This window comes from Psittacula echo, assembly GCF_963264785.1.
Source record: "Psittacula echo genome assembly, chromosome: 4".
In the NCBI taxonomy this organism is placed as follows: domain Eukaryota; kingdom Metazoa; phylum Chordata; class Aves; order Psittaciformes; family Psittacidae; genus Psittacula; species Psittacula echo.
In genome coordinates, this window is record NC_137738.1 from 42272724 (window position 1) to 42292622 (window position 19899).

The 19899-nt window shown below is 41.7% G+C and overlaps 1 protein-coding gene across 1 annotated transcript in view; it reads left to right on the plus strand.

Moving 5' to 3' along the window:
- TIAM2 (TIAM Rac1 associated GEF 2) overlaps positions 1-19899 on the plus strand; it is a 137568-nt gene that overhangs the window by 51016 nt on the left and 66653 nt on the right. Inside the window, exons 4-6 of the mRNA XM_080615675.1 lie at positions 5652-6087; positions 13027-13199; positions 14105-14329. Of these exons, the coding sequence (XP_080471801.1) occupies positions 5652-6087; positions 13027-13199; positions 14105-14329 (834 nt within the window). The remainder of the gene's footprint in view (positions 1-5651; positions 6088-13026; positions 13200-14104; positions 14330-19899) is intronic.

Below are 19899 nucleotides of genomic sequence, written 5' to 3' on the forward strand. Positions count from 1 at the left end.
GATGCCTGTGGTTAGTAATGAAGTTCTCATCTCTAGCTGTAGGTCCCAGAATCTGCTCTTTAAATGCCAGACTGTGCCTGGACTTCTGCCTCGGAGTTCACAAGCTGAAATGGAGGGCACAGACTGGTTTTGGTTTTGGTTTGGATCTTTTTTTATTTTTTTTTTTTTTAATCTTCCCTAGTGTTTCTTATACAGGAAGAGTCACTCTGCTTCCCTAAAGGAAGGATCTGTTCCTCTTCAGAAACATTGGAGTGCTGACCACTTCAGAAGTGAACAGAGTGAAGGCAACACCTTCTTCTGTAACTTAGGCAGCAGCTATGTAGTAGATCATAACACGTTTTATGTGGCATGTAAAGCAAATACTGTCTCCCGTGCTTGAAATTCAGACAGGTATCGTGCTTAGCAGGCACCTGTCATTGCGATGTAAACCACTGACAGACCCTTAGGCTTAGAAGTATGGTCGGCATAAGGTTTGACAGCATAAATCCTATGTACAGGCTACAGAACCTGGGAAAATGAGAACGAAAGCTGTTTATTTGGATCACTTCTTTTGTGAGTTGGTGCTCATGTACTTTATCAGATGCTGTCTCTTCACCTTTTTACTTTGCTGTGAAAGAGAAGGCGAGGCAGAAAAACTGGAATCAGTGAAAAGCCTCAGCACCTAGAGCTGGGATTCTTCACTGGTTTCAACATCTGTAGTTGTTCTGGATTTTTCAGCCAGGCTTTACGTATGATCTCTGCATCCAAGACCTTTGCCATGTATTACTTAGTTATGACATTTTCAGAATGGTATTTGTGGTGCACGATTCATAGCTGTTTTGAATTCACTGTGCAGTGAGCTGACTTCAGACGCAGCAAGGAAATCTGGCTGGTGAAATTGCATCAAGCTTGAATCTGATTCTGGAAGAAGGAAATAAGCCCTAGCTCAAAAATGGTGATTTCTTAGAAAAAGGCATAGGATATAGTAATTGATTTTTATCAGACAAATACCCAGTGACAGGAAGGATAAGAGGGATGCTGAGTGCTTTATGATTTTTGCCTTCCTTGTGAGGCTTGGTCAGTTCCTTTCTGCCTTGCATACTTTGAGTAACCTGCCATCTCTTCTGGGGGTTGCTGTGTTGTAGTTTGGTAATGATTAAACTCTCACTGGGTCCTTTGGCTTAAAAATGCAGAAGTACCGTGTGTGGTTATGATGTGTCAGAGGGTTAAATCCCTGTTTGTAAGGCTGTTAATCACAGTGATTGTAGCCTTCGTGCTTTGCTCTGAACAATGTGTCCCTTCCTCAGCACATTACTAATAACTGTGAGTCACTTGGGCTGAAGGTAGGTGAAAGCTGGAATATTTCCCTATAAGTAGGCCTAAACACCGGTGCTGACTGGGTGGATAGGTCCCTCCAGCTGACCCAGTGGAAACAAGTTGGCCAAGACTAATGCTTCGCGGGGCACAGGACCAGGAGGCGCAGTCTTGGGATATTGAGGCCAGTGCCCTGCTGCTAGAATAGCAGTGGAGCTTAATCTCCTTTGTGAGCAAATTGCAATTTAAAATCAAGTGGGCTTTTCACCATCTTGAATTCTGTTCCCAGACCCTCTTACTCCAATACTTGCTAATTTGTAGAGTAAATGTAGTCCTGGCCAGTTTGTTCTGATGCCAACATTGTCTGCTACATTAATTATTCTTCCGTATTATTTAATCTGTTATGATTTGGTTAAAGGGAGAAATGGTATATTTTCTCAGGCCACATTTGAGGGGTTATGCAGACTCTTTTTCGTCTCCTGTCTGAAGATAGGAAGTCTGTTTCCTTTTTAATTCTGGCACCCTTCCTCTGCACCTGTTTTAAATCATCCATAAACAGATTTGGATATGGGATATTTCAGAGGAGCCCGTGGCTGTACCCTGTCTAGTGACTTGGATGTTTCCTTATGTCTGACTTGATCTGATACTTGATCTGATATATCCTGGAATTTAATTTGCGTTTCTAATAATGATCTCATGTTAAGACTTGCAGCCATTCTGTGCCATGACCCAGCTTTCGTGGCATGAGAGTGTCCTAATGTGTTCCCTGGCACTCCACTGCACAGCATGTCCTCACTTGGTTTAATCGTTGCCGAAATGGCATTGGGTAGATGATGTATCAGGATACATTCTGTGTGAGCAGCAAGGTATATATGATGCATGTGCAACCTGTGGAGAGAATTTAGGCAGGCTTGTTGCACAGTCAGCCACTGCTAAGGTGGTGGTCTTAAGTCAGTGTGTAGCTGTGTAACATGGAGAAATTGCTATCTATAATGAAAATCCAGCCACCAGATACTGCTGCTGCAGATAGATTAAATAGTAAATAGGCTTTTTATGAGAATAATTTCTGAAATCTCCTGACTTCATAAGCCAGAGCCCTGAAGTGTGGTGTAAAGAGAATTTAAAGTTAAAGTACTTTGAGACAACCTCTTTCTTTGGCTTGAAAATTAGTATTAGATTCTACTTTGAGCTTGGGCCCTAATGAATTTAGCAGGCTGCATTGTTTCCTGTATTGTTCTTCACAGCTTATTATTGCATACATCACTTTGTCTAATTGATATCTTAGCCTTTTTTTTTTTTTTTGAGCCTCTTTCTTTTGCATAGTCTACAACTATTCCAGGGTGTATCTCAGACACTGAGAGGTCTGCTTGGATGCAGCTGAGCAGAAACAGTGGTAGTTTTCTATCACTAGTAGATGCAACAGAGGGTAAACCAGTGGTGGATCACCTGGCAGGGAAACCACCACCAGCAATAATTTGGGTCAAAGTCAGACCTTTTCAGTGGTGAACAGATACTGCTACAGTGACACCCTCACTGAGGACCAGCAGAGGCTGCATGACTTTGCCGATTCTGTTCTTTTAAAAAAAACCCAAAATACAAGTGAAGTTGTCATGGTGAAGTGTACGTATTAATTTTGGTTCCTGTGTTTACTCTGCTCTGGTACTTCCTCATTTCTACCCTTTCTGCGTGCGTGGAAAAAAAATAGGATGTGGTTAGTGGTTGTTCATGGACAGGTTGTATCCCACCCTTTTCATTAATGCTTGTTGTTTCAGTAGTGACCCTTCACAGCAGACACCATCTCGTGTTGTTTTTCTCACTAGTGCTTTGGGACTGAAAGAAACACATATTTTTCATAAACTGTATGTTAGCCTTCTAGAGGACACTGTCAGTTCCTGGAGAATAATCCAACAATTAAAATAGAGCATTTTGGCACACGTGTACAGTGACAATAATTAAAAAGAGGGTGAAGAAAGCTTCCAGTTTCCCACTGAACTGTAGATGGCTGGTGCGGTTGTATGATCCATGTTGTACAGTCGCTCTGTGGGCATAAACACGTTGCACGTGTGATTATTCCATTCCCCTTATTTCTTTCACTTTACCACATAGAAAGCAGAACTGCTGATGTTTAGAGTAACTCCTTAGGCAGATGTTTCGCGAGTTCTCTCAGAGAACTCTGATTAACAGTCTGCAATAAGATTTGAGGAGGGTGCTCCATTACCAGAAGAATTGAATTGATGTCACCAGACACAGTGATCTGAAAAACCAGACTTGATCTTCAGTGTACTGTAAGAGGATGTGGGTTTCTGTTCAAGTTGGCTTTTGTGAGGCCATGACCAGCAGTGTCCTGCTCTTTGAGAAGTGGCTTGTCTGGTGACACTTGGGAGAGTGTGTGATCCCACTGTTGCTCTTGGCTCCATTCTGGAGGTCCTGATGCTATCAAAACATGGCACAGCTTTTCCACTGAAGTCTTGAAGAGCACTGGGTAGGAAGCAAAGGAACAAAAAAAGTAGTTGCTTTCAAAGCGGCTGATGAGAGCTCACAGGAGACCAAGGTTTATTTACTTCATTCATGTACAGAAGTCTATGAGCAAATAAATGCTTTTAGAGAGGCAGTCTAAACTTGAAAGCATAATAGCTTTATTATTACTGAGGCTAATAGCTTTGGTTTTTGAATTGTTCATAGCAGTCACTTCCCTCACACTTTTACTGCAAAAGCCATCAGGTTCTTTTGTGTTCTTAAATCGTAGTTGCTTTTAAAAAAGCATCAGCAATGCTTCAGTTGAGACCTCACTTGGAGTATTGTGTACAGTCCTGGTGTCCTCAACATACAAAGGACATGGAACTGTTGGAACAAGGCCAGAGGAGGGCCACGAGGATGATCAGGGGACTGGAGCACCTTCCGTATGGAGATAGGCTGAGAAAGTTGGGGCTGTTCAACCTGGAAGAAGAACCATGGAGAAGAGAAGGCCGTGTGGAGACCTCATAGCAGCCTTCCAGTATCTGAAGGGGGCCTACAAGGATGCTGGGGAGGGACTATTCTTCAGGGACTGTAGTGACAGGACAAGGGGTAATGGGTTCAAACTTAAACAGGGGAAGTTTAGATTGGATCTAAGGAAGAAATTCTTTACTGTTAGGGTGGTGAGGCACTGCAATGGGTTGCCCAGGGAGGTTGTGAACGCTCCATCCCTGGGGGTGTTCAAGTCCAGGTTGGATGAGGCCTTGGGTGACATGGTTTAGTGTGGGGTGTCCCTGCCCATGGCAGGGGGGTTGGAACTAGATGATCTTAAGGTTCTTTCCAACCCTAACTATTCTATGATTCAGTTGGAAAGATGATAAATGGCTTTGTATGATGGATGATGTGATTCTCAATAGTGACGTTAGACCAAGGGATCTAACCAAGGATGAAAATGCCTGTCCATTACTGGACCCTGGGAGAGTTGGGACCATTCAGCACATTACTGGGAAAGACTTAAGAAAGAAAAGGCCTAATCTGCCAACAACGTCCCATGTTAACAAGCAATTGCAAGAAATGGGCCTAGGTTAGCATCTATACCATCAGGTCTGAGTATTTCAAATAACATTAGCCAGCCCTTTCAACACAGGGGATGAAGTTGCACAATGTAATTCGGAGAAAGGCCTGGCAGTGCTTGATGAGGTAGTCAAGCTTCTGGGGGGTTTCCAAGAAGCAAGAAAATGCACACCTCTGTGGTCTGGAGACCGGATTTGTGCCAGTCAGCAAGCATGTCTTTTTTTTTTTTAATCACAAGTTAGATTTTTGTCAATTGGTCAATACTGACTGCTTAAAATAGTCTCAACTTTCGACCCTTTTTGTGTTGGCTAAGCAAAGTTTATATGGCAAATAGAAAGTGAAGGTAAAATCAGCCTAGCTCTGCTGAAGCTAAATATAGGTGTCACTAAAGTATTGAAAACCCTGCAATAATAAAGAAACTTGTTGTGACACTTTTCCTGCTTATATTCAAACAGGCGTGTAAGTAGTGGTTGTTGGGTTTCAGCTGGATGATGTGGTTGTCTCCTGCAGTCCCTCAGGTTTCAGCCAGAGGAAGCCCCAGTAGTTAGTAGTGAATTTGGATATTACTCGCATGTGTCTGACTTACCAAAGCTCACAGACTTAGTGGTTAAGGTTTAACAGGGTCCTTTTGAAAAAACTGTAAGTGGTGGCACTGACAGTGTCAATGACTGCTGAGGCAAAGCCTATGATGTAATGATGAAAAGAGGTGGCCCTTGATGAAGGATCTGGCTGTGCCTAAACTTGAAGCAAATTTAAATACCGAATATGTGTGTCTTTTCATCGTAGCTGTGGCGACTGATCGCTGACAAATTCCTTTTTCCTTTGCGCAGGAGCCAAAGTGTAAAGATGGGAGTGAATACTTTGACAGCAGAATGGACAACTTCACTACAGACATGTTGGCACCGTCACAGCTCTCTGCTTCGCTGTGGTCACCCGGCTCCAGCCATGTCCTATCCCAGAGAAGCGAGTCCACCAACGCAGTCAGCAGTGATGCTCTGAGGCAGAACATTTATGAAAACTTCATGCGGGAGCTGGAGATGAGCAGGACGAACCTGGAGAACACTGAGACTTCTTCAGAAACAGAGGACTCCAGTGGCGAGTCCCTTAGCTCCTTGGAACAGCTGGATTTGTTGTATGAGAAAGAGCAAGGAGTGGTGCGCAAGGCAGGGTGGCTGTTCTTCAAGCCCCTGGTGACCCTGCAGAAGGAGAAGAAGCTGGAGCTGGTCACACGGCGGAAGTGGAAGCAGTACTGGGTCACACTCAAAGGTAAACCATCATGTTGCTCGTTAGGCTTGGCAGTGGCAGTTGTTTCCATTGTGTTTTGGCAACTTTTCATGCATGCTGGTTCCTGTGAGCAGATTAAGTGGGATCAGAAGTTCATGCCTAACTTTACATGGTCTACACATATGCTTAAAGTGGAGCATATGCCTAAACAGCCCGCTTAATCAAGGTGGTGCTCATGTCTTTGGGATTGTATGTGCAGCCTTGTGGTTCATACCATAGCAAGAGTGTTGTTTTGTTTGACTTCCAAGTTCCTGTACTCACACGGAACTGGGGGTTTACAAGATCCTTTTGGATGTTTGGAGGTCCAAGACCAAATTAAACCAAAACTGAGAAAAATACAGAAGCCACTCCATTGTCTCAGGAGGAGTCAGAATTTAAGGATCAGGACAAGTCCTGGGTGCCCAGTTCCCAGTCACAGGCACACAATTCCCTGGGCTTTGCTATGAGGTTTACTTAAACTTAGGTTAAGTTGATGTGAAAATTTTCAGTTCATGTGCACTACTTCATGTGGCAACATAGTGAAGAGGTGAACTGCCCATGCTAGAGCATTTACACTGAAAAGTGTGCAATTCAGGGCAGAGAAGGCTGAAGCAGGAGGAGGGGAAACCCTGAGGTGCCTGAGGCTTAGCTGCCATGGGCAGCATGAATGCCAGGCTTGCCATTCTCCCTCCTTTCCCTGATGACCTTTCACTTTGCCTGCTCCTCACAGTGCCAATCCCTTCTGGCTTTCAGCTTGCCCATTTTCCCATTTTCCATGGCTGCTCCTGCTGTGAAACAGCCCTTTAGGAGCTGAATCTGCTTGAAAGGGGCTGCTGCTAATGGGGCTGTGGTGCGATTGCTGCTCTCACAGTGCACATGCATGGCTCAGAGTAATTGAGCGGGTAGGTGTGCCGCAAGAAGTGCATGGGTGTCAGGCAGTGCGAGACGAAAAATAACATCTATTGTGGGGAGGAAGAGGAATTTAATGAGTGAGTTCATAGTCTTATTTTTATTTTTTGAATTGCATCCAAAGGATTTGCCTTTCAGTAAATATAATGCTAAGTTAATGAGTAAGGAAATGATCAAACTTAATAATTTCCTAGCATATCTGGGACTGGAAGAGAGAAAATAACAGCTTTCCCACAGGTTGCCCTTTTCAAAATCCTGCATGGGTGTAGACCTGAAGGAAAATGAACAGCAAACAGCAAGTGTTGGGCATGTTACCGTTGATAGCGCTGATTTAAAAGAAGCACACATGCAGGAATGTAGCAGTTCTGCCTAATAATTCAGAGACCTGTTATCAAGGGATCAAAATGTAGGCAGTCTTAACAGTTTAAATCACTTATCTTGATCACCAGATAGCATGATTCAGGCTTGCAAGCAGTCTATACAAAAGGGAAACACAATATCTGAGTTCTACCCTCTTATTGTGTGTGTTTGTGTTTTGGAGTATGAATATGAGTTTGATTTGCCTCTTCTAAAATTCAAGTTATTTCTAAACCTATCAACACTCTAAACTGAAGTACATTGTATACTAGTAGTTCATGAATTTCTGGGATAATGAAGCTCTGGAAAGGTATTTAGTACTTCATGTGCAGTTCTTTGCTATAAAATTGGCCCACTGGTGACCTTGAACAAGTGGCATCCCTTCTTCTTCCTGAATTTTCCCAGCTATAAAAAGGAATAATGAAATTCTTTGTAATAAACTTTTATTAACTTCTAACATTATAAGAAGGATTAAGGACAATGCTTTTTACTTCGGGTGCGTGATATAGCTGCGTTCATGGTGCAGAATCTCTTCCGCTTTGTTAGCTGTTTTAAATATACATTCCTCATTTCCTTGATCTTGTACCTTTATTGTCCTGTGGAGACTTCTGATGCCAAAATAAACTTGCCTGTCTGGATATCAAGGCGTAGTTCTGTTTTCATAATATGCTATATCAAGATCAAGGCACTTGCTTTGGTTCTCCTTATACAGAATTTTGAATAAATCTGTATTTAATTTGTTCTTGAAGTTTAAATAGCCAAGGTATTTAAAAATATGGCTAAAAATAGCCACGTATGCAAATGGAGAACAGCATGTTTCTTTGCACTCTGTTGAGATGTGTTTAATTATAAATATGCAGAAGGCTTATAACCATCTGGTTACCTGCCAGACTTCAAAGTATACATGTCCTGAGGCCCCTCGCTCTACTTTCAGGGCCACCAAGACCTGAGCTGGAATAGTAACCCTTTAACAAGAGGAACCCTCTTTTCCATCTGTCCTGTCTAATTAGTTTATTTTAACCAGGGAAATTGCATTCCCATTGCCCTCCCCCTTTGGTTCAAGTTCTGATTAGAATACTTGGATGCTAATCAGTCCCAGTGGGTCTGTCAGAGTTTATGAAACTAGCTGCTTCCTGGGATCACTTGGCTTGACCTAAACATATACCTGGGGTGCCATACACCTGAACACACATGCATGCCCTTCAGAATTTTTTATTAATGTACATATAAACTGTCAGGACAAAAGTGACATACCATTAGTTACGTTTTTGATAACACATAGGGGAACATATGGAAGTTTAAAATAAAACTTAATTTTCTTTCCTAAAATGCAGAAGTTGAAGTGGTTGTACAGTCCTGTTGCTGCTGCTGAGTTCAAGAGGGGACTTGGTTTTGTTGGTGTAGTTTGCCCTGTTGTGTTAAAATGATGACAGGTGCCATGCCTGATATGCAGAATATAACAAACCATATCTTTCTTTTCCAACAGCAGAGATCTCCAAGTGTTTTTGTGTCATAAAGATCGAGTGAGGGCTGCTAAGCGGAAAGGATGGGACCAACTGTATAGGATTTGTTCTTATCCTAAATATTCTGCCAGACACTCTAGACAGTAATAGCAAAAGGTGCACTTAAATAGTATGGAAGCATTTCTATTCGTTGGATTCCTTCCTTTGACAACTGTTCAATTATCAGATGATTTGGTCAGTAAGCTCTGATACATACTTCCTTTTTTCTTGTAACCGTACATTAGCACTGGAGAATGTGATTGCCTGAATGCAGTGGAGGAGCAGGTATAAAGTACTTCCATTGAGGATCAGTGGGATCTGTCTCTGCCAAATATAGTAGCAGAGACCTTCTGGCCCTCTGGAGAGTTGTCCTGGCCGTTTCTGATGCTTGTTCTGTGATGGACCTCACTTTTTGTACGCTTGAAATCTGGGCTGTATGAGGACAAGTGTATTCCATCTCATAACTTGTTACAGCAGATGTGTTCCATAAACTCTAGCATGCCCAGCTTTCCCCTTTATCAGTCAGAAGAATCAAAAAATCCCCTTGATATTGGTTCTGATGTCAGATTTTACCCTTGAGGAAGTTCCCCTCAAATTTATGTGACTTTGGATGATGTATTTGGGATTTTTAGTGCAGCATTAAGTGCAAATGTTAGAGAATTGCTAAAATAAAGTTTGAACTCTGGTTTTACCTAAGTCTTTTGCAAGCATTCACAGAGGAAACATTTCTGCTTTACAAGTTTTGCTATATCCCCTTGATACACTGCTAGGTGCATGTGCATGTGAACACACATTGTGTCACACAGAGAAACAGCGAATGACTGAAAATCAGCATGTCAACCCAGAAATCTCAGTTTTGGTGCTGCCCTGTGTTGTGGTGCCTTTTTGATTTAAAAAAAAAAAACAGCAAAAAGCAGGCTAGAGAGATGACAATGCTGTAGCTCTAGCAAACTCAATCCTTGTATTGGCTGAATTTTAAGTCCTCTACTGAATATGTATCGGTCTTGCAGAAGTAATATATACATGAATTACTAGGCCCTAAGGGACCACTGTGATCCTTTAGTCTGACTTGCTATGTAACACAGCCATAGGTCATCTTTAAATTAATTCCTGAATGAATGTGAGCTTATCTTTTGGGGAAGGCTTGCCTTGCTGGAGAGTCCATCATCAGCCTCAGATTTTTCTAACTGCTTAGATTATCCTCAGTTTTCAAAATGTATTTACAGTATCTGGTCTTAGTTCTTCCAGTTTAAACCTTCAGCCACAGTATGGTATTAATTTATCTTCCAAATTAAAAAGAAGAAAAAGGCACCAAACCCTCCATTATTAAGCTGCCATTTCCCAGGAATGAAAGTGAGGGTTATTTACTTGTTTTTCTGGATGCATAACTAGCCTTAGAAATCCTTGAGAAATCTAATTTAGAACTAGAATATTTTAGTAACACAGTTCAGTCGGTGATTCCTTGAACAGGCAAATTGATGCGTCTCAGGGGACAGTGGATTTTAACATGAGGCAGGAATGGAAGGCTAGTTGGGATGGAGGAGACAAGGCCTTCTTGAGCCAGCTTCGCTTCTAAAGGCAACATGGCGATGTAGTCATATTGTTTGGGACTGGGAACAGGTCTCCTCTGCTGTTCTCCAGAAGTAATTCCTGTTGTTACACTCAGGATTGTCATCATCAAGTTTTGTACCTTGGATATTACACTATTTGCAAAACTGAATATCCTGAAACTCAGCCCCTTTAAACTGTTTTAAATTGATCAGAATTGTCTTAGTCTCCAGTTTGCAGGTAGGTGGAAGGAAATCCAGTTTAAATATGAGAAGTTTATTCACTATAGAATCATACAATCATAGAATAGTTAGGGTTGGAAAGGACCTTGAGATCATCTAGTTCCAACCCCCCTGCCATGGGCAGGGACACCCAACACTAAACCATGCCACCCAAGGCCTCATCCAACCTGGCCTTGAATACCGCTAAGGATGGAGCATTCACAACCTCCCTGGGCAACCCATTGCAGTGCCTCACCACCCTCACAGTAAAGAATTTCTTCCTTAGATCCAATCTAAACTTCCCCTGTTTAAGTTTGAACCCATTACCCCTTGTCCTGTCACTACAGTCCCTGATGAATAGTCCATCCCCAGCATCCTTGTAGGCCCCCTTCAGATACTGGAAGGCTGCTATGAGGTCTCCACGCAGCCTTCTCTTCTCCAGGCTGAACAGCCCCAACTTTCTCAGCTTGTCTCCATACAGAAGGTGCTCCAGTCCCCTGATCATCCTCGTGGCCCTCCTCTGGACTTGCTCCAACAGTTCCATGTCCTTTGTATGTTGAGGACGCCAGAACTGCACACAATACTCCAAGTGAGGTCTCACGAGAACAGAGTAGAGGGGCAGGATCACCTCCTTCGACCTGCTGGTCACGCTCCTTTTGATGCAGCCCAGGATACAGTTGGCTTTCTGGGCTGCGAGCTCACACTGAAGCCGGCTCATGTTCATTTTTTCATCGACCAACACCCCCAAGTCCTTCTCTGCAGGGCTGCTCTGAATCTCTTCTCTGCCCAACCTGTAGCTGTGCCTGGGATTGCTCCGACCCAGGTGTAGGACCTTGCACTTGGCATGGTTAAACTTCATAAGGTTGGCATCAGCCCACCTCACAAGCGTGTCGAGGTCCCTCTGGATGGCATCCCTTCCCTCCAGCGTATCAACCGAACCACACAGCTTGGTGTCATTGGCAGACTTGCTGAGGGTGCACTCAATCCCACTGTCCATGTCACCAACAAAGATGTTGAACAAGATCGGTCCCAACACTGATCCCTTAGGGACACCACTCGTTACCGGTCTCCAGCCGGACATAGAGCCATTGACCACAACTCTTTGCGTGCAGCCATCCAGCCAGTTCTTTATCCACCGAGTGGTCCACCCATCAAATTGATGTCTCTCCAATTTAGAGACAAGGATGTCATGTGGGACAGTGTCAAAGGCTTTGCACAAGTCCAGATAGATGACGTCAACTGCTCTACCCCTGTCCATCAGTTTCGTAGCCCCATCATAGAAGGCCACCAAATTGGTCAGGCAGGATTTCCCCTTAGTGAAGCCATGCTGGCTGTCACCAACCACCTCCTTGTTTTTCATGTGCCTTAGCATGTCTTCCAGGAGAATCTGCTCCAAGAGTTTGCCAGGCACAGAGGTGAGACTGACTGGTCTGTAATTCCCCGGGTCATCCATTTTCCCCTTCTTGAAAATGGGGGTTATATTTCCCTTTTTCCAGTCATGGGGGACTTCACCTGACTGCCATGATTTTTCAAATATGATGGACAGTGGCTTAGCAACTTCATTCGCCAGCTCCTTCAGGACCCACAGATGGAGTCCATCAGGTCCCATGGACTTGTGTACGTTTAGGTTTTTAAGATGGTCTCTAACCAGATCCTCTCCTACAGTGGACCTAGGGTCCTCATTCTCACAGTCCCTGCATCCGTCTTCCAAGACTTGGGTGGTGCGGTCAGAGACTTTGCCAGTGAAGACCGAGGCAAAGAAGTCATTAAGAACCTCAGCCTTCTCCAAATCCAGGGTAGCCAGTTCTCCTGATGTCATGTTGTATAAAGAGAAGAGTTTCTGCAAATCTTTTCAACAAATACAAAGATTTCTTAGGTGGCTCTTTTGAGAAAGTTGGTTTAATTTAATAGAGAAAAGCCGATTTAACTATGCAGGCATGAGTCTTTTCTACAGGCTTTAAAATTTTAATAGGCTGAGTTTATTCACAGAATCACAGAACGGTTTGGGTTAGAAGATACCTTTAAAGATGCAGAGTCCAATCCCCTGTCATGGATATCGACATTTTTCACTAAATCAGGTTACTCAAGCCCCATCCAATCTGACCTTTGACACTTCCATTCTGAGTTATCCTGTTTTATATTTTAAATCCAGGAATGTTTGTTACGTCCCTACTAGATGCCTGTTCCAACTTTTCATTGGCAAATTCATCATTGTCTTTGGCTTTTTTCGAGTTTAGATGATTTTCATTTGTTCTTTTTTAGAAGAGGGACTGATCAGAACTTATGTTCCCAGTTGTTGAAGGATGTCTTAATTCACAAAAGCATTAAAGTGAGAGAACTCAAATGGGAGATCCAGAACTTACCTTCTCCTTGTGTTTTTTTTTTTGTTCTTCTGAACTGCAAAGGTTGCACTCTGCTGTTTTATGAGACCTATGGAAGAAACTCGATGGAGCAGAGCAGTTTGCCTCGATATGCCCTGTTTGCAGAAGACAGTATAGTCCAGTCTGTTCCAGAACATCCCAAGAAAGAAAACGTATTCTGTCTCAGCAATTCTTTTGGAGATGTCTACCTATTTCAGGTAACAGTATGCATACGGAACTTTGTAGTTGTTTCCATTTTAGAATGTATTTATGAGTATGACTTCAGATATATGGTATTACACCAGTTGGCTCAGTCAATTATGGTTCAGATAGAAAAAGAGCAAAGATCACAAATCTGCAAAACCCTTTCAGTACACGATTGTTACAAGCTTCTAAAAAATCGGCTTTTCTATCAATTTCTTTTGCATCTGTTAGCATTCCACCCTTAGAGAATGGTGAACTCAACCCTGAATCTGCAGGCCTTGAAGAGAGTTTGCTTGAGCAAGATGTTCAAAAGTGAAAGCTAAAAATAATGTAAAGATCTTGGCTGGTTATCTGCACCACTGGAATTGTTAATAAAGAACGGTATTATGTAGAACTACCTGCATAGAAACATGTTGATTCATAGTCAACGCTTGTAAATAACTCCAGAAATAGCTTGTGCATAGATACCTGGGTGTCCTCTCTCCACTAACTTAGCATTTTTTAAGGAAGGAAACACTTTTCCTCAGACCTTACATGTAAAATCTTACATGTTGCAATGTTGCTGGCAGAAGAGGAGGTTTATCTTTGCAATCTGGTGGGGTTTACCTTAATTAATTGGATTTACATCTTTCCCACAGCTCATGAGGCACTGTTGTGCTCCTGGAGCTCTCAGACCTTGCAGGTCTAAGAAGCAGAAGGTGAAGGTTGGAAGCAAGTTATGATGGAGTGGAGGAAAAGCTCAAGCTTCCTTTGTTTGCACAGTTTTAAAGATAAAACCTTATTTCACTTGTTTGAAGATAAACTCCTAAGATCACAGAGAACCTGTCAAGCACCTCATGTCCTAGAGCTGCTGATTTTTATTATCTTTTTTTTCCCCTCTTGTCTGGTCATAATGTTGTGCTGTTGATTTGTTTCACAGGCAACAAGCCAGACAGATCTAGAAAACTGGGTGACTGCCATACATTCAGCCTGTGCTTCCCTCTTTGCGAAGAAGCTTGGGAAAGAGGACACTGTTAGGCTGCTGAAAAATCAAACCAAGAGTCTATTCCAGAAGATTGACATGGATGGCAAGATGAAAAAAATGGCAGAGTTGCAGCTCTCAATTGTTAGCGATCCAAAAAACAGGAAGGCCATAGAGAATCAGGTACTGGAAACAATATTTTTACACGAGTGTATTTACCATTATTTTGGGCTCTGACTGATGCTAACAGTTTATTTAGAGTAAGCTGAAGAGTATTAATGCTGCTCTTTAATATCTGCTAATTAGATGCTCTGTCCTTGAACAACTGCCATTGTTTTCCAGCTCAGTCCCTGGAAGAAGTTGGCTGTATTTTCCCAGAATAAAAATCCATCACTAGGGCTGCAGGTTTATGCCTGTTAATCTTCTGCCTATGAAAGAATATTGAATGAGGGCAGACCAGAGGGACAGAGTGTGAGATGGATCATGCGCAAATAGCCACTAGTTAGCAAATGGTAAATTTATAATGAGCCTTTCCTCTGGTCTTGATCCCTTTGATCTTTATAAAATCTTACCTTACTGCTGTTGAAGGTTTCTTGGCAAAGTCACTTCAGAGAAAAGTCAATAGGTAGCTGGGTTTCCTAATCTTCTGATTTGACATCTCAGAGATTGACTTTTGCAAAGAAAAAAAAATCTTGATGCAATTAGTAACCAAGAATTCTTGATATACTTAGTAAGCTAACAGTTCTGAAAAAACATTATTCCTGAGGGAAAAGTTTGCATGCATGTAGTTCAGTTGTTTAGTAACTGTGGTTATTTAGTTGTCTTTTTCCCACTTTGAATAGCAAGACGAATATGAATTCTGGATTTGGTTTTGTGTAAATTTGGTGGTGTTTTCAATCATGTGGCAGCTATCATTCCACCATGCCGATGTATATTGTATTGCCAACACTGTAGTTTACAAGCTTGCCCTACATCCTGTGGTGGAAAACTTCACTGGTGATATATTTTGGGAAGTCAGCGGAAATGGCGTGTTTGACTTCAGAAGGACCGTAGTGGCTTTCTTATGTAGAAAGATGAGGCACAGTCTTAATTTATTTCCACTGGGAAATTATCTTGGAAACTGTGATTTCTATATCCTTTCTCCTTTTCCTTCCTCTTCCTCAGAAAAGCAACCACACAACCTCAAATTTCTATTTTCTTTCACATCTGTATTAATTTAAAACCAATACTTCTCTGTTGAAGACTTAGTAATTCACAGGGCTTTACAAGCAAGCAAAACCTTCTTTTGTTTCACAGTTACCATCACCCAAAAGGCAGTTGCAGTATGGAAACCTGGACTTCTAAAATTGCTATACCTATTTCAATGTACATACATGTTTCTTCTTGGTGTTCAGCAGATGAGCTGGAGAAGCTCATCTGATACAGTCTTTTAAATTTGGTGGATTTGCAGGCTATCAATTGATAAACCTAGTGCTAAACAGAAATGCAACCAAAAAGTTATGAGGAAAATTTGGGTTTTCTAAAGTAATGATTGTATTGAACTGCTTGAAAAATGTCTTCAGCCTTGTGGCCTGAAGACAGGGAGTCTTGTCTGTCTGGTCTGGTAATAATAATAGACTTAATAACTGTTTAAGAGAAAATGGTAACCTTTCACACAGCTGTTGGTATTTTGGGGCAGTTTAGAACAGATAAGTGAAGCATCTGCAAGAGCATTGCACATAGAGCAGCCAGTGCCAGTAGTAGTGCCAGTGCCACTGGCAGCATGGCTGGAAATCCCAAGTTGGCACGTACTACCTACAAGCACATGTGTTTTTGTTTCTATATGCAATAAATATGTTGTGGGTGTTGGTATTCCCCCAGGGTGTAACTTCTCCCCTAAACTGAAGAGAATTAGGATGAAAGTTTGAAAATCCCCTGGCACCAAGATGAATTTCAAAGCCTGTCTTTAAGAAAAAATTACTTTTCCTCACTGTTCAACCTGCTAGAGAAATCACTGTGTTTTCTGTGAATATGGAGCCCTGTCTAACTGCTACTGAAATTAATGAAATGGATTATTAGCACTTATTTGGAGCTCTTTTAACAAAATATTGCACATTAAGTCAGAAGTGGGGCTGTCTGTGCCTGTAGAACTGGTTTTAACGGGATGGAAAATCTACCTCACAGTGAGGGCACTGCAGCTCTGGGTGTACTTTATGTACCTGGTACATAAATCTATTTCATTTTCTCACTTTAGAACAATATTATGAACAATAGTTGCTTGAAAGCATTATGGGGTTTTCTTTTCAAATTTAAATATGTTGGTATAATCATGTTTTCCAAGCTATTCAGAGGTTTCTGATGTGATTCATATTTTCTTTGTACATGATACTCAACTTATCAGATGGGTTATGAACACAGGTATTTACTTGCAGGCGCTGAAATGATAAGGCATTAATGAGAAGAACAGGTGCATGCTTGGAGGTATTTTTAATGGAAGTTTTCATGTGTCCTCCAACTAAAAGTTACTGTAAAAAAGAAAGGGGTGGAGGGTGTAGGTAAAGTGGTGGTCTGTTTACTCTGGGCAGTCATTAAATCTGTTAGTACCTTTCTTCCCTTCCCTTCCCTTTAGCGGTCTTTGGCTTTTTACACAGAGCGTAACTTCATTAAATTTTTTTCATTTAAAATGTACTAGACCCTTTCTCTTTTCCCTCTCACATTTATAGGAAGAAGACAGGTATAGTTTTGGGAATTTTATTCTTCGGGCTTCCCAAATCCCAAATTACACATCTTAATTTTCTATAAAGCATCTGATGAAAACTCACAATAACACTCTCAAAAAGAATCTTTTCAGAGAACTTTGCTAACACTTGCCAGTTTTGCCTCATATAAATTCAACTTGAATCACGATACACAGTTACTTTTCTATCTTCCATACCATCCTACACTAAAAAAAAAATTCATCTAAACTGGTTAGAACAGATCTTCAGGTTGGGTGGTCTTTGAACTGGCTAGAGCAAGGCTCCACTTTCTGAGAGGTTCAGTACTCTTTTCAGGCATCACTCTTCAGTGTAGGATGGTCCCTCCTTGCATCATTCACAAAGTCCTTCTATTTAGTAGTAGTGGACTGTCTCTAAGGAATGAAATGAGTAGGCAGATAAAAGGTTAGAGAAGGTCATCCTCATCCTTCTGACCATTCTAATTACTGTTTTGCAGATGGATGAATTTCAGTCTTTGTATTGCAAGGATTTAGTATAAAATAATGAAAAATTAATAAACTATTCCTGAACATGGAGTTGCACATCATGATCTCATGCAATGAAGCTGGTGGGGGAAATGTGCAGAAAGGGCTCGTCTTCTGGTGGTTTTTTTTTTTTTGGGGGGGGGGGCAGCTGAATAATAAGATTCATTGACTTTCTTAATTGCATCCCTAGCTGTAGATATGCATGTGGTACTGCCAGTTTCGATCAGATTATTAACAAGAATGTAAATTGGGTACATGTGGGCGCAGTTTTGTGCTGTCCGTGGTATTGGGAATAAGATTTCTGCTGTTTTGGTTAGAAATAATGAAAATGCTGTTCTCCCACAACAAGCAGAAAAATAGCATTTATTATGAAAAAAACCCTATTGTTATTTCAGGAAATTTTCTTAATCGTTTTTTAAGTCACTAGGAAGAATTAAGATTAAAGGGTATTTCTAATTACGCATCATTGTTATTGAGCTCTATTGTGTTCCCTTTTTATTTCTTTGAGCTGAAAGTTATGACGGTATCTCTGTCGTGTCCTTTAAAGTAATGGAATTTCTGGGAGAGTAATGTTTTTGCTTCTTTGAGTGTTCTGTAGGAAGTAATGACAATAAAAATCTTTTTCTTGTCCCCAGAAACCAAGTGACTCATTTATCCAGATGGGTACAGTATGAATTGTGTCTGAGAACCAGGGACTGGAATGCAGTTTGGTGTTGTTTGTAATGTGGTTGAAAAGCTGTTCATATAAAACAGCAGCAGAAGTTTCTTTTAAATCCATAGAGTTCCCTACATCAGCTTGCAGAGATACTTTCCATCTGGGAAGAAGATGTTGCATAGGGGAAAATTCTGAATTTTTTACTGCTATAGATAGTGAATTGTGTCAGCCAGGAGTTCGTGTTTCTATATGGTATACAAAGTGTTACTAAATCCAGTCAATTTTTTTTAAGCACTGAGAGAAGGCCCTCCTTCCTGTGCATCTTCTTCTGTGTGGCCTTAAATAAGTGCCAAGTGGAAAACTGATATTTTGTTATTAGCTGAGCTGTCCAGGAAGTTTCTTGCATCCTTCCTCCAGGTTCTTGAAGTATTGCTGCTTCCAGTTGGTATGGTGTCATTTCTGGCACTGCTTTTCACAGTTCGCAATACTGGTTTGGCTTTTATTACACTGAACTGCTCTTGCTTTTTACAAAACAGTTATTTGAAAGTGAGACGGTCCTTCCCCAGCCCCTTAAAAGATGCTATTTGCACTGTAGTGTAAGATGGGCAAGGAGCCAGAGGCCATTTGAGAGCCACACTGTTGGGTCTGCAAACCGTAAGCATGTTCAAGTGAAGGTGACACTAGAAATGTCACCTACAGAGAGAACTGTATAACATGTAAGAGCTATGGATCTCCATATCGCCTGCTGGAAACCACAGATCTGTATTGTCTGGTCTGAATGTATTTACTCCTTTGCTGTTCCCAAGCTCCCACTTCAGAGTTCACCTATAGAAAACCTAGCAGGGTTATTGAATCAGCAGACACCTACTTTCAAGCGTCTTCCTTTATGCCATCTGTTCATGAGATTTAAAATGTAATTAATTTACAATTGTTTCTTGATGTCAGAATAGATTTTTCATTAACCTGGAGAACAATCGGCTATTTATGTTCTGAAAATGATCATTACAATGAAAGTACTGCTGAAAGTATTATGCTGATGTTCCTTTGTATGGTAACTCAGCTCATTCCTGAAACTGTTTCTGATGGAAAAGCTTGTCCCCTCACTTAGCACTCCCCATGTAATTACTGTCTTGCTCCTGCATGAAGCTTTCTTGCATGAGTTCTCCTGGGGGCCCAGGCTAAATAATCAATGACCCTAATTCTTAAGGTTTCCTACATTTTACTCCTTTTTGTCTCTCATCCACAGCCTCCTTTTCATCTCTAACTTACAGGGCTCCTATTAAGCTGAAGACATTTATTTGGGTGTCCCCTCCTTGCTTTTCTCCCAGGCTTTCCCAGGCTGCCACTAAACCCAGAAATTCTTCGCTAGCATGTGCCTGTACTGAGAATGACATCCTCCCTTTCCTCTAGGAAAAGCCTTTAATGCTTTTACTAGAAATTCACATGGAGGTTTTGAAACAGTGACTGAGAGAGGATGGTTTGGATGCCCTGGGTACTGTAGCTGGTAGTACAGGCAACAGCTGAGCAGGTCATGTGGGGAGCATTTCATGTGTGTTTGGTTGTTTTGGTGTGCCTCACATTTGGGATGTCTATCTTATATGTTTGCAGACTTGCTTCACGCTGCTATTAGCCTTTGTCACTCATTCTTGCTCTCATGGCTGCCTGGTGCCTCCACTTTTTCCTGTTTGCTTTCGAGAAGATTTCAAAAGGGCTGTTTTGTCTGTGCATGATTAAGTTAAGTCCTTGAGCATCTTTTGGGCAGTCCTCCCACGTGGGGTCGAGATTTGCCTCACACAATAGCAGAATAAGGGTAGCAGTGGCTACTCTGCAGACTGTAAATTAACTTCATGGACCAGGTCATACTGTGCTTTGAAGTTG